The 15078-nt window shown below is 44.2% G+C and overlaps 1 protein-coding gene across 1 annotated transcript; it reads left to right on the top strand.

Moving 5' to 3' along the window:
- The first annotated feature begins 1253 nt into the window (after positions 1-1253).
- NTSR2 (neurotensin receptor 2) lies at positions 1254-15078 on the top strand. Its single transcript, XM_049903917.1, is given in 5 exon segments — positions 1254-1290; positions 4425-4690; positions 4692-4885; positions 4887-4980; positions 14860-15078. Coding segments are annotated over 5 exon segments (810 nt in total).

Here is a 15078-nt window from a genome sequence, read left to right as displayed (position 1 = left end):
TACAGCATGGACTGCCAGAAGAATGAACAAATCTGTCTCATTAGAATGCTCGTTAGAATTAAGGATGGTGAGACTTTGTCTCACATACTTTGGACATGTTATCAGAAGGGAACAGTCCCTGGAGAAGGACATCATGTTTGGTAGAGGGTCAGCAAAAAAGAGGAAGACCCTCAACGAGATGGATTGACACAGTGGCTGCAACAATGGGTTCAAGCGTAACAATTGTGAGGATGGCACAGAACCAGGCAGTGTTTTGTTCTTTGTACATAGGGTCGCTATGAGTCAGAATCGACTCGATGGCACCTAAAAAAAACAACAACAGAAGCTTGGTATAGTGGTTAAAGCTCGTGCTCTGGGGTCAGGTGACCTGGGCTCAAACTCCAACTCTGCCCCTTAGAAGCTGGTGTGGCTCTGGGCAAATGACTCGACCAAATCTAATTAACTCCATATCTGGGAAAAATGGGCATAAAAATAGACTATCTCCCTCATATGGTCATTGAGGGGAGCACTTGATGATAGGCTGTTAAATCCTTGACATGGTGCCTGGCCTGTGTTAAAACTCAAAACTAAACCCATTGCCATTGAGTCGACTCCAACTCATAGCAACCCTATAGGATAGAGCAGAACTGCCCCATAGGGTTTCCAAGACTGTAAATCTTTACAGAAGCAGATTGCCACATCTTTCTCTCATGGAGCCATGGGAGGGTTCAAATCACCGACCTTCCAGTTAGCAGCTGAGTGCTTAACCACTGTACCACCAGAGATCCTGGCATGTACTGACCCCTCAATAAATGTTAGCAACAATGAGTCGTCAAAATAACCTTGAGGGAGGCAGTAATAGCTCCATTTTACAGATGAAGAAAACAGCCTCTGTTTATTGGACTACCATCAGCCATAGACTCTCCCACTTTTCCTGCAATAGAGCTCCAGAATACTGCGTCGTTGCCCCTTGTGACCACAGCCAGGAACAAGCTGAATTTCCCTAAAACATTCCCACTATAAATTCATGGCTGCTGCGGATCCACAGGGGATCCACCTTTCCCCCTCAGCAACTAGATTCAACACCTGGGAGTCACTTATGAAGCCCCTGAGTGTACTGAGTAGTCTCTCATTTCTAAACCTTACTTCATGCTATGACCTCTTCCTGGAATGCCTTTTCTCCTCCTTTCTTTCTTTTGAAATTCTTCCACCTGCAAAGCCCAGATCAAACCACACTTCCTCCATGAAATCTTCCCTAATCTCTTCACTCCGTCATGATTCCTCCTCCCTTTGACCTCTGGGCGAAAAAGAGTGAGCGGTTGGGGTCTAACATTTCTGAGCTCCTTCCGTGGGCCAAGTGCTTTTCTGACACATATCGTCTTTAATTCCAACAATATTTTTCAAAGATGTTGTTAGTTGCCATCAAGTCGGCTGTCCAACACATGGCACCCCAACTTACAAATGAAGGAAACATTGCTCAGTCCGACTCCATCTTCAAGATCGTCGTTATGCTTGAGTACACTGATGGAGACACCATGTACCTTGAGTGCTTTTCAACTTACAGGACTCATCTTCTAGCACTATATCAGACAATATTTTCTTGCGATCCATAGGGTTTTCACTGGGTAATTTTGGAAATACATTGCCAGGCCTTTCTTCCCAGCCTGTCTTAGTCTGGAAGCTCCACTGTAACCTGTCCACCATGGGTAACCCTGCTGCTATTTGAAATACCAATGGCATAGCTTCTAGCATCATAGGAACATGCAAGCCACTACAGAATTAACAGATGGTTGGTGATCCTCAATGTTAGGTGTTATCATTTCCCAGAAGAGGAAACTGAGGCTTAGAGAGACTCACTTGGCCAGGAGACAATGGAATTTAGACATCACCCTCACTGTCCACTCCCCTTATTTGACGCTGAGAGTATGTCAAGGAGGGTTAGTTATCTCATCATATGGGCTCCCTAAGGGTAGGCTCCAGGGTTCACTCATGTTTAGCACCAACAGTACCTCCCATTGTGCTGAGCACACAGTGTGGAAAAAAGATCACCATTAGGTTTTAAATTACTAATGACTTACAAAGCAAATAATATACCATGCTATGGGCACAGGAGCCAGACATCATCTGCTGCTATGGAATTTATTGATAGATCATTTTCCTTTGCAAGCAAAAATATCAAAATGCCTGTTTGTCAGATATATGCACACCCATGTTCACTGCTTCACTGTTTACAAGAGCAAAAAGATGGAAGCAACCAAGGTGCCCATCAACAGATGAATGGATAAATAAAGTATGGTATATTCACACAATGGAATACTACGCATCCATAAAGAACAATGATGAATCCATGAAACTTTTCATAACATGGAGGAATCTGGAAGGGCTTATGCTGAGTGAAATTTATCAGCTGCAAAAGGACAGTGTATGAGGCCACTATTATAAGAACTCGAAATAGTTTAAACAGAGAAGAAAATATTCTTTGATGGTTACGAAGGTGGGGAGGGAGGAAGGGAGGAGATATTCACTAATTAGATAGTAGACAAGAACTATTTTAGGTGAAGGGAAAGACAACACAATACAGGAGAGGTCAGCACAACTGGACTAAACCAAAAGCAAAGAAGTTTCCTGAATAAACCAATTCCTTTGAAAGCCAGAATAGCAGGGGCAGGTTCTGGGAACCATGGTTTCAGGGCAATCTAATCCAATTGGCATAATAAAACCTATTAAGAAAACATTCTGCATTCCACTTTGGTTAGTGGCATCTGAGGTCTTAAACACTAGCAAGCGGCCATCTAAGATGCATCAATTGGTCTCAACCCACCTGGAGCAAAGGAGAAGGAAGAACACCAAAGATACAAGGTATTTATGAGCCCAAGAGACAGAAAGGGCCATATAAAACAGAGGCTACATCAGCCTGAGACCAGAAGACCTAGATGGTGCCTGGCTACAACTGATGACTGCCCTGACAGGGAACACAACAGAGAACCCCTGAGGCAGCAGGAGAGCCGTGTGATGCAGACCTCAAATTCTTGTAAAAAGACCAGACTTAATGGTCTGACTGAGACTAGAAGGACCTCGGGGGTCATGGTCCCCAGAGCTTCTGTTAGCCCAAGACAGGAACCATTTCCAAAGCCAACTCTTCAAACAGGGATTGGACTGGACCATAGGATAGAAAATGATACTGGTGAGGAGTGAGCTTCTTGGATCAAGCAGACACATGAGACTATGTGGGCAGCTCCTGTCTGGAGGGGAGATGAGAGGGCAGAGGGGCTCAGAAGCTGGCTGAATGGACATGTAAATAGAGAGTGGAGAGAAAGAGTGGGCTGTCTCATTAGGGAGGGAGAGCGACTGGGAGTATATAGCAAAGTGTATATAAATTTTTGTATGAAAGACTGACTTGATTTGTAAACTTTCACTTAAAGCACAATAAAAATTAAAAAAGAAAACTTAGATGCATTCAGGGAGAGCTCTGAATAAAAGAGGTTAATCCAAATCACTCTGAGTAAGCAAGGAAAGGGGACAGAAAGTACGTACTCAGAATGTTCTAGGAAGCATATGAATAAAATGCAATGTCTTCACAAAGAATTGTTTTGTGCAGATAGTCTTCTGGAGATAAGAAATGATATGAAGAAAGAGCTGTTTTTGAAATGTTCATAGGATTAATCATGTCTTTTTTATGTATAAAAGCTCAACTTTGTTTCCAGAAAGGCAGAGAACTTGGTTTCATTTTGTGAACTAAGCGTGTCCCAGGTTTGAACTGTCTCAAGCCTTCAATAAATCTCTTTACTTTTATTTTACCAGAGTAGGAGTCCCTGCTCTTTGACAGTGTTGTTGTGTAATTTCCTTCCATCTTGGAAACTTCCTTGAGAAACAAGGAACTGCAGGTAAGTCCTCACAGAAAGGCTGTACAGGACAGATCGCAAGCGGCAGCGTGCATCCCACAGGCCTGGGCACATAGTACAACGTTGGACACCTAGTTACCCTGCAGGTCAGGAGCTGGCACACAGATTGGCTCATTTAATCTTCGCAGAAGTTCTGAAATGTGGATGATATTTTACAGTTGCAGAAATAGCTCCAGGCGGTTTTTTAAAACTTGCCCAAAGTCACGGAGCTACTAAATGGTAGAGTCCCTCCCAACTCGTGTCTATTTGGCCCCAAAAGGAGTCCACTTTCCACCCAGCGCTTGCTTCCTCGGATTGAACTGAACTGAGAAAGGTGAACGCCACCAACAGGCGTGATCCCGCGTTTGCGCAGGGAGATCCTTCCAGGGGTGTGTCTTCCCAGTTCTGGAGGTTCCTACCTAAGAGGACGCCCTCCCTAACCCGACAGCTCGCCAGGTCTCCAGGGCAGTGAAAGAGAACTCAAGTTTGAGGGAGGTAGCGCAGACCTTGGGGAGAAATGAGACTGAGGCTAGCAGTCCAGGGTCCCCGTGGCCCATACCTAAGCCAGTGCTGAGGCCGGACACCCGGCTGGGGTGGACACGCGCCTCTGGGGCAACGTGCTCTTCTCTTGCCTCTACTCCCTTACCTATGCTCTCGGCTCTGAGGGCAAGGAGCTGTCCGTCCTTGTGGTGCTGAAGGCGCGGGCCGAACCCCAGGTCTCTGGCGCTAAAGTGCTCAGCCTGGTGCTCTCCGCCCTGCGGCTGCTGCTGCCTCTACTGGTCAGCGCGCCCGTGGAGCTCCACAACTTCGTGTGGCTCCACCACCCCCAGGGTCTTCTGCGCCCGGGACTGCCGTGGCTACTACTTCGTGCGCGAGCTGTACGCCTATGCCACACTCCTCAGCTTGGCCAGCCAGAGCGCCGAGCGCTGCCTGGCCGTGTGCCAGCCGCTGCGCGCCCACCGCCTGCTGACGCCACGCAGGCCCGGGAGTCTTCTCTTGCTTGTCTGGGCCGCCTCATTCGGTCTTGGCGGTCATCATTGGGCAGGAGCACGAGCTGGAGACAGTGAGCCGGGAGCTGGAGCCCGCCCCGCGCGTGTGCACGCTCCAAGTCTTCACCCAGGTAAGAAGGCAAGACGGAGTAGGACGGCTCCTCCAGGGCAGCTGAGGCTGGGGAGAAGCAGGGAGGGAAGGAGGACTTGGCCTGTGTTTTCCCCTCTAATACTCACTCCAACCATCCCCAAACTTGGGTGTCATTGGCCTGGTTTTACAGAAGACTTGGGGACAGATTTGGCCAAGGTGAAACAACTACAGAAGTCCAGATTTGAACTCAAGGTTGACTCTGAAAATTCTATGCTCCTACCACTCATACGTGAGTGGTGCTCAAACTTTGCTGGGTATGAACATTACGTGGGGGGTTTGTTAAAAATTCAGATTCCATGACCCAGACTGGCTTCTGAATCAGTGGGCCCCAATGCCAGTGTTCAAACAAGCTCCTCAGATGAATCCGGAGCAGGATTTCTATGGCCCTCTCCAGAGGTCAGATTTGGAGGGGGAAGCACTTTTGATCTCTCTTTTCGGGACCCTGCTCAGGCTTCTAGCCACATTTCCTTATTACCCTCCTAGTCTTTCCTCCCTCAGTCTTGCCTCCCACAGGCAGGGCCTGTAACTCCTGTCCCACACACACCTAACCTCATATTTCTGGCGTTTAAGTTGAAAGGCCTTTCCTCTGCTCTCTCCCGCTCCAACCCTCTTATCATTCAAAGTGAAGCTCTAGCCTAAAGCCTTCTCCTAACTCCCCAACACCCCGGGCTCTCTCCCCCTCTCTTCTGAATTCTCTCAGCATGGGAGGCCTTTATGGTCCTTTTGAAAGCCTTTTCTGAAAGTGATTCCCACCTTTTCTTAGTGTTCAGCTCAGATTCCACATGGGGTGGTGGAACTAGTGGGGTGGGGAGCAGACATACCTGGGCTTGATGCTGCTCGGGCCCAGTGATGTGCCGAAGAAGGAGGTTTGTGTACCTTAGTTTCCATACCTGTAGGGCGAGAATTATAATAATGCCTTGCTCTCACTGATTTTTTAAAGGGAAAATATTAATTTTTCTGTAAAAAATTTCAAAACATTCCAACAACAAAAAATATACTAAACAAAATAACAAAAGTCAAAAAGGAATTACAAACCAAGAAGTAAATGGTTGAAAAAATGTCACCTCTCCTCTAAGTTAATCCATGAGTTTAGGCTGTTGTTGCTGTTGTTGTTAGGTGCCCTCAAGTCGGTTCCAACTCATAGCGACCCTATGCACAACAGAACGAAACACTGTCCGGTCCTGAGCCATCCTTACAATCGTTGTTATGCTTGAGCCCATTCTTGCAGCCACTGTGTCAATCCACCTTGTTGAGGGTCTTCCTCTTTTCTGCTGACCCTGTATTCTGCCAAGCATGATGTCCTTCTCCAGGGTCTGATCCCTCCTTGCCTCTAAGGAGCATTCTGGCTGCACTTCTTCCAAGACAGATTTGTTCGTTCTTTCAGCAGTCCATGGTATATTCAATATTCTTTGCCAACACCACAATTCAAAGGTGTCAACTCTTCTTCGGTCTTCCCTATTCATTGTCCAGTTTTCACATGCATATGATGTGATTGAAAATACCATGGCTTGGGTCAGGTGCACCTCAGTCTTCAGGGTGACATCTTTGCTCTTCAACAGTTTGAAGAGGTCTTTGCAGCAGATTTACCCAATGCAATGCGTCTTTTGATTTCTTGACTGCTGCTTCCATGGCTGTTGATTGTGGATCCAAGTAAAATGAAATCCTTGACAACTTCAACCTTTTCTCCATTTATCATGATGTTGCTCATTGGTCCAGTTGTGAGGATTTTTGTTTTCTTTATGTTGAGGTGTAATCCATACTGAAGACTGTGGTCTTTGATCTTCATTAGTGAGTGCTTCAGGTCCTCTTCACTTTCAGCAAGCAAGGTTGTGTCATCTGCATAACGCAGGTTGTTAATGAGTCTTCCTCCAATCCTGATGCCCCGTTCTTCATATAGTCCAGTTTCTCGTATTATTTGTTCAGCACACAGATTAAATAGGTATGGTGAAAGAATACAACCCTGATGCACACCTTTCCTGACTTTAAACCAATCAAAATATTACAATGTTCAACTGAGTGTATCACTGTTGTTTTGGTATGGAGGTGGAGGTTATATGCTATTTAAAAAAAACAGTAAAAATAGCCCATAAACCCCAAACCAAACCTGTTGCCATCAAGTCGATTCTGACTCATAGCCACCCTATAGGATAGAGTAGAGCTGCCGCATAGGGTTTCCAAGGAGTGGCTGGTGGATTTGAACAACTGACCTTTGGGTTAGCAGCCAAATTCTTAACCACTAGAGCACCTGGGCTCCAAAAATAGCCCATAGCATATAGAAAAAAAATTTTTTGTTTGTTTCACGTGCCTTCACATGCGCATGTCAAGGTTCAATTGTGGTTTAAGTAATAGTGGATCTTTTATTGTGATCAAAATATGATACTTATACTATCTAATTCTAGAGGATCCAATGAAGTGTAAAGTATGTAATCATAAGAATAATATTAAAATAATCTATATTTGAAGGACAGAATCTTAGGAAATATAATTTTATCAAACTTCAATGAGAGTGAATGTAGCATCAATTAAATAACAGCAATTAAAATTTTTAAAAAATCAATTGAAATTACTTTGAAAGAGAGAAAGTACAGGTAAATGCCCTGCTGTTGTGGATGAGCAGGACCGGCTCCTGGGAAAGCTGAATTACCCCTGCCTGTGGCCCTGGTCCCTGAGCCCTCACAACCTAAGCCTCCTCCTCCCCTCAGGACCCTGCACATCACAGCCACAGAGCAGCATGGGATACTCATCTTCTCCCAACATCCTCCACGCGGGTTCTGAGCTGCAGCAGAATAGAAAGTACACTGCTGCTCACATCTCAGGTTGACTGTAGCTCTCTGCTGGGACCTGGTGGGGACCGTGGGAATGAACCCTGCAACCACATGTCCAAACCGTCTAGTATCCAAGTCTCACCATTCTTCACAGTTTGGGGTAGTGGCTTCCAGGTTGTACCTATTTTGGAGTTAGACTTGGGGGAAAAAAAAAAACGTGCTAAGCAAGGTTTTGTGTTGCGGATAAGCTACTTGCATAGTTTAGTTGACATGGCTTGGACTGACCAGTGCCTTTTTTCAGTAACAGTCTGTAGTGTTGAAGCTGTGAAATAAGCTAGGGGCAAGCATTATTTGACAAACAGCCCATTAAAAAAAAAATGATTTACTTGAAACATACAATATATGTTAACACTGCAAAATAACCAGATTCAGATTAGGATTCTTTTGGGAAATCTTTTTTTTAGTGTCTTATTAAGTGCGTTGATTCACTTTCCATATTAATCGGTGTTCTCAGACCAAGAAAGTGTTCAGTTTTTTAAAGTGCACAAAGCTATGTAGTTTTTCCAGAAAGACTTCAGAACTTCCAAAGATTAATCATCAAGGTATGAATGTATTTTTACTTTCAATCTCTGTTGACTGATACTGAAGCCACAATTCGATAGTAATTAAGTATATTGTCATTGATCAAAACTTTGGTTCAGCAACAAATGAAAATGATTTTCATGGAGAGTGCTTTAGTTTTCCCTTGGTGCTTCTGATTTGTGAACATACATAATTAAGACCCCCCCCCAAAAAAGACTAGTAACTCCTTTAAAAGGTGCAACACCCAATTCAGAATATTTTCTACTGATTTTAAAGTTGGTTTTTAAAGCGCTATTAAAATATGGTTCAGGAGGCGGGGCCAAGATGGCGGACTAGGTGGACGCTACCGCGGATCCCTCTTGCAACAAAGACTCGGAAAAACAAGTGAATCGATCACATACATAACAATCTACGAACTCTGAACAACAAACACAGACTTAGAGATGGAGAATGAACAAATACGGGCAGACAGTGATCGTTTTCAGACCCAGGAGCCAGCGTACCAGGCAAGTGACCTTCGGAGCCCGATCTGGGGCAGAGCCCAGGGGGGCAGACGGCACAGACAAGGGGACCAGCCCTACCCCCCGAACTCATCCCAGGAGAGAGCCTAGCCGGTTGGCGCAGGCAGCGTAGCGGCGCAGCCGGTGGGAGAAGCACCCGGGAGGCAGTGACTGATCTTGGAGCGGGGACAGCAGCGTCCCAGCCGGGGAGCCGTCCCGCCGGGGGTTTGGCGGGAAGCAGGCGTGGCACGAGTGTGGGGATCAGCTATATTTCCCTAAAGCGACCCGGGGGCAGGCCCAGCCCTTCGTGCGGGCAACACCCACCCAGTTTGCGCGAGCGGTGCGGCGCACCAGAGGGAGAAGTCCCCGGGAGGAAGTGACTGGTCTCGGAGCGGGGAGAGCAGCGTCCCAGCCGGGGAGCCGTCCCGCTGGGATTTTGGCGGGCGCGGGCGAGGCGTGAGCGCGTTCCCCTGAATAGACCCCGGGGGCAGGCCCAGCTGTTCATGAGGGCGACGCCCACCCAGTTCGCGCGAGTGGTGTGGCGCACCAGAGGGAGAAGTCCCCGGGAGGAAGTGACTGGTCTCGGAGCGGGGAGAGCAGCGTCCCAGCCGGGGAGCCGTCTCCCCGGGATTTTGGCGGACGTGGGCAGCGCGTGAACACGGGGATCAGCTCTATATTCTGAGGTGCCACACTCCTAGCTCTCTGATCCCTCCCCCACCCTCCCCAGGCGGCTCCATTAACATCCGAATACCCCAAGCCAGAGGGAGAATTCAGATAGGGATCTGACTACATTTTTTTTTAGCTGATTACCTGGAAAAACTAGTTTCCCAGTGATGGCTCGGAGACAGCAGTCCATATCAAACCACATAAAGAAACAGACCATGACAGCTCCTCCAACCCCCAAAACAAAAGAATCAAAATCTTTCCCAAATGAAGATACAATCCTGGAATTATCAGATACAGAATATAAAAAACTAACTTACAGAATGCTTAAAGACATCACAAATGAAATTAGGCTAACTGCAGAAAAAGCCAAGGAACACACTGATAAAACTGTTGAAGAACTCAAAAAGATTATTCAAGAACATAGTGGAAAAATTAATAAGTTGCAAGAATCCATAGAGAGACAGCATGTAGAAATCCAAAGATTAACAATAAAATTACAGAATTAGGCAACGCAATAGGAAGTCAGAGGAGCAGACTCGAGCAATTAGAATGTAGACACATCAACAACACATCAAAAAAATAATTCACCCTGATCAAGTGGGATTTATACCAGGTATGCAAGGCTGGTTTAATATCAGAAAAACCATTAATGTAATCCATCACATAAATAAAACAAAAGATAAAAACCACATGATCTTATCAATAGATGCAGAAAAGGCATTTGACAAAGTTCAACACCCATTTATGATAAAAACTCTTACCAAAATAGGAATTGAAGGAAAATTCCTCAACATAATAAAGGGCATCTATGCAAAGCCAACAGCCAATATCACTCTAAATGGAGAGAACCTGAAAGCATTTCCCTTGAGAACGGGAACCAGACAAGGATGCCCTTTATCACCACTCTTATTCAACATCGTACTTGAAGTCCTAGCCAGGGCAATTAGGCTAGACAAAGAAATAAAGGGTATCCAGATTGGCAAGGAGGAAGTAAAGCTATCACTATTTGCAGATGACATGATCATATACATGGAAAACCCTAAGGAATCCTCCAGAAAACTACTGAAACTAATAGAAGAGTTTGGAAGAGTCTCAGGTTATAAAATAAACATACAAAAATCACTTGGATTCCTCTACATCAACAAAAAGAACACCGAAGAGGAAATAACCAAATCAATACCATTCACAGTAGCCCCCAAGAAGATAAAATACTTAGGAATAAATCTTACCAAGGATGTAAAAGACCTATACAAAGAAAACTATAAAACTCTGCTACAAGAAATTCAAAAGGACATACTTAAGTGGAAAACCATACCCTGCTCATGGATAGGAAGACTTAACATAGTAAAAATGTCTGTTCTACCAAAAGCCATCTATACATATAACGCACTTCCAATCCAAATACAAATGTCATATTTTAAGGGGATAGAGAAACAAATCACTAATTTCATATGGAAGGGAAAGAACCCCCGGATAAGTAAAGCATTACTGAAAAAGAAGAAGAAAGTGGGAGGCCTCACTCTACCTGATTTCAAAACCTATTATACATCTACAGTAGTCAAAACAGCCTGGTACTGGTACAACAACAGGCACATAGACCAATGGAACAGAATTGAGAACCCAGATATAAATCCATCCATGTATGAGCAGCTGATATTTGACAAAGGACCAGTGTCAGTCAATTGGGGAAATGATAGTCTTTTTAACAAATGGTGCTGGCATAACTGGATATCCATTTGCAAAAGAATGAAACAGGACCCACAACTCACACCATGCACAAAAACTAACTCCAAGTGGATCAAAGACCTAAACATAAAGACTAAAACGATAAAGATCATGGAAGAAAAAATAGGGACAACCCTAGGAGCCTCAATACAGGGCATAAACAGAATACAAAACATTACCAAAAATGATGAAGAGAAACCAGATAACTGGGAGCTCCTAAAAATCAAACACCTATGCTCATCTAAAGACTTCACCAAAAGAGTAAAAAGACCACCTACAGACTGGGAAAGAATATTCAGCTATGACATCTCCGACCAGCACCTGATCTCTAAAATCTACATGATTCTGTCAAAACTCAACCACAAAAAGACAAACAACCCAATCAAGAAATGGGCAAAGGATATGAACACACATTTCACTAAAGAAGATATTCAGGCAGCCAACAGACACATGAGAAAATGCTCCCGATTATTAGCCATTAGAGAAATGCAAATTAAAACTATGATGAGATTCCATCTCACACCAACTAGACTGGCATTAATCCAAAAAACACAAAATAATAAATGTTGGAGAGGCTGCGGAGAGATTGGAACTCTCATACACTGCTGGTGGGATTGTAAAATGGTACAACCACTTTGGAAATCCATCTGGCGTTATCTTAAACAGTTAGAAATAGAACTACCATACAACCCAGAAATCCCACTCCTCGGAATATACCCTAGAGATACAAGAGCCTTCACACAAACAGATATATGCACACCCATGTTTATTGCAGCTCTGTTTACAATAGCAAAAAGCTGGAAGCAACCAAGGTGTCCGTCAACGGATGAATGGGTAAATAAATTGTGGTATATTCACACAATGGAATACTACGCATCGATAAAGAACAGTGACGAATCTCTGAAACATTTCATAACATGGAGGAATCTGGAAGGCATTATGCTGAGCGAAATGAGTCAGAGGCAAAAGGACAAATATTGTATAAGACCTCTAGTATAAGATCTTGAGAAATAGAAAAAACGGAGAAGAACACATACTTTTGTGGTTACAAGGGGGGGAGGGAGAGAGGGAGAGGGTTTTTTATTGATCAATCAGTAGATAAGAACTGCTTTGGGTGAAGGGAAAGAGAACACTCAATACAAGGAAGGTCAGTCTAATTGGACTGGACTAAAAGCAAAGAGGTTTCCGGGATAAAATGAAAGCTTCAAAGGTCAGCGGAGCAGGGGCTGGGGTCTGGGGAACATGGTTTGAGGGGACTTCTAAGTCAATGGGCAAAACAATTCTATTATGAAAACATTCTGCATCCCACTTTGAAATGTGGCGTCTGGGGTCCTAAATGCCAACAAGCGGCCATCTAAGACACATCAGTTGGTCTCAACCCACCTGGAGCAAAGGCAAAGGAAGAACACCAAGGTCACACGACAACTAAGAACCCAAGAGACAGAAAGGGCCACAGGAACCAGAGACCTACATCATCCTGAGACCAGAAGAACTAGTTGGTGCCCGGCCACAATCGATGACTGCCCTGTCAGGGAGCACAACAGAGAACTCCTGAGGGAGCAGGAGATCAGTGGGATGCAGACCCCAAATTCTCATAAAAAGACCATACTTAATGGTCTGACTGCGACTAGAGGAATCCCGGTGGCCATGGTCCCCAGACCTTCTGTTCGCACAGGACAGGAACCATTCCCGAAGACAACTCATCAGACATGAAAGGGACTGGTCAGTGGGGGGGGGGGGGGGGGGGGAGATGCTGATGAAGAGTGAGCTAATTAAATCAGGTGGACACTGGAGAGTGTGTTGGCAACTCTTGACTGGAGGGGGGATGGGAAGATAGAGAGAGAGGGAAGATGGCAAAATTGGCACAAAACGAGAGACTGAAAGGGCTGACTCAATAGGGGGAGAGCAAGTGGGAGAAGGGAGTAAGATGTATGTAAACTTACATGTGACAGACTGAATGGAATGGTAAATGTTCACTTGAAGCTTAATAAAAATTAATTAAAAAAATATATATGGTTCAGTTGTTTTTCTTTTTTAGAAAATGTTTGCAAAGGGAAAGGGGTAGGAGAGCCTTAGACCTAATGAGGAAAAGCCCTATAACACACAAATATTCTGAATTTTTTAAATGATATATTTTTTAAAATATTAGATAATAAGCTTGTTTTTCATAAATCAAAAAAATGTCAAATACAAAGCTTGTAATATAAAACAGCAGTCCCCTTCCTCTGCAATTGATTCATATTTTCTAGTATAAAGGCAACTACCACCCACTCTTAGCTATTGCTACTCTTTGCCTACATATTTGTAATGAACATGTGTGCTTCTTATTTCCAAGTTTTAAATTGTATCCACTGTCTTCTGACTGTAGAGAATGAGCACTTGGCTATCTTACCTTCCCACCCCAAACCTCCACACACTATATTCACACACTTACCCTTCCCTTGCCATCCTTCCAGTGTGATTATATTACGGTATTTGGTCATATTTATGTTCAGTGTTTATCTTCTTGTGCTTATTATGTAAACATTCTTCCCAGATCAGCCATGTCATTTATTTTTATATTTATTTTCCAATACAACTTTTATTTTCTTTGCAGTTAATAATAATCTTTTTTCACTTGCTTAGTTTTCTAGGTACCTATTTCTAATTCATTTTCAACTTCTCTCCCGTAAGTGTAAATTTACATTTCAGTGTGTTCAGAACCATCAGACAATCTACCAATTTCATGTTTTGTTTTTCAGTCTTCTCCCAGAGCCCTCTCAGCCCTTGATCCAATCTGACTGGTTGCTTTCCAGGCCTGCTGCACAGCTGTCTTCTTGGGAATTCCCTCCCTGACTCTGGTAAACCTCCTTTCAATCCTCTGTTGGCAACCCTGTTTTTGAATTCCAGGTCTCCCTAGTTATGGCTTATCACCTTATTTTTGATGAAACCTATGCTCTTGTAATCTCCTGAGACACAAGGAAAGGTCTGTGGAAGTTTTTTATGTCGAAGATTTTTTATTTTATTCTCACATTTGTCATAATATGGCTGGGTATAAAGTTTTAAGATGGAAAGTATTTTTTCCTCAAAACTTTAAAGTATCGCCCCATTATTTTCTAGCTTCCACTGTTGCTTTTAAGAAGTCTGATACCGTTCTGGTTCCCCATTCTTGTATATCACTTGTTTTATCTCTTTGGAAGCTTTTGTCTCTTGATCCCCAGGGTGGTAATGTCACAAGGACATGCCTTAGCGTGAGTCTGTTTCCATTCGTTGTTCTGGGCATTGGAGGGGGGACAGCTTTCAATCTAGAAGCTCATATCCCTCAATTTTGGGGACATTTTCTTGAATGTGTGTGTGTGTTTATAACTTGCTCCCCTCTGTTTTCTCTATTCATTTTCATTCTGGAACCACTATTATTTAAAAAAAAAAAAAAAATCCTAGACTAATCCCAAATTTTATCTTTTCTCTCCTATTTTCATTGCTTTCCTCTTATTTTCTGAGATTTTCTCATTCTAACCGTTCTGTGGCCCTAGTCTGCTGCTGCAGATTCCTGGGCCCTTGGACCCAGCTTCATGGCCAGAAAGTCACAAGCCCTTGGGTTGCCTTATAGGACCACCATAACCCTTGGAATTGCCTTTACAGGTCAACGTACTGGTGCCATCCGTGCTCCCCTTGGCTCTAACTGCTTTCCTGAACAGGGTCACCATCAACCAGCTGGTGTCCCTTTGCTCCCAGATGCCATCCACTTCTGCCCCAGATGACTCTGCCCCCAGCCACCTGGAGCTAATGAGCGAGGAGGGTCTCTCTGGCTTCAGCACTTGGAGAAGGATACTTTCCCTGACGGGCCAGGCCACCCAGTGA

This window comes from Elephas maximus, chromosome 12, assembly GCF_024166365.1.
Source record: "Elephas maximus indicus isolate mEleMax1 chromosome 12, mEleMax1 primary haplotype, whole genome shotgun sequence".
Classification (NCBI taxonomy): Eukaryota; Metazoa; Chordata; class Mammalia; order Proboscidea; family Elephantidae; genus Elephas; species Elephas maximus.
Note: the sequence above shows the minus strand (reverse complement) of the source record. Positions and strands in the feature narration are given on the sequence as shown.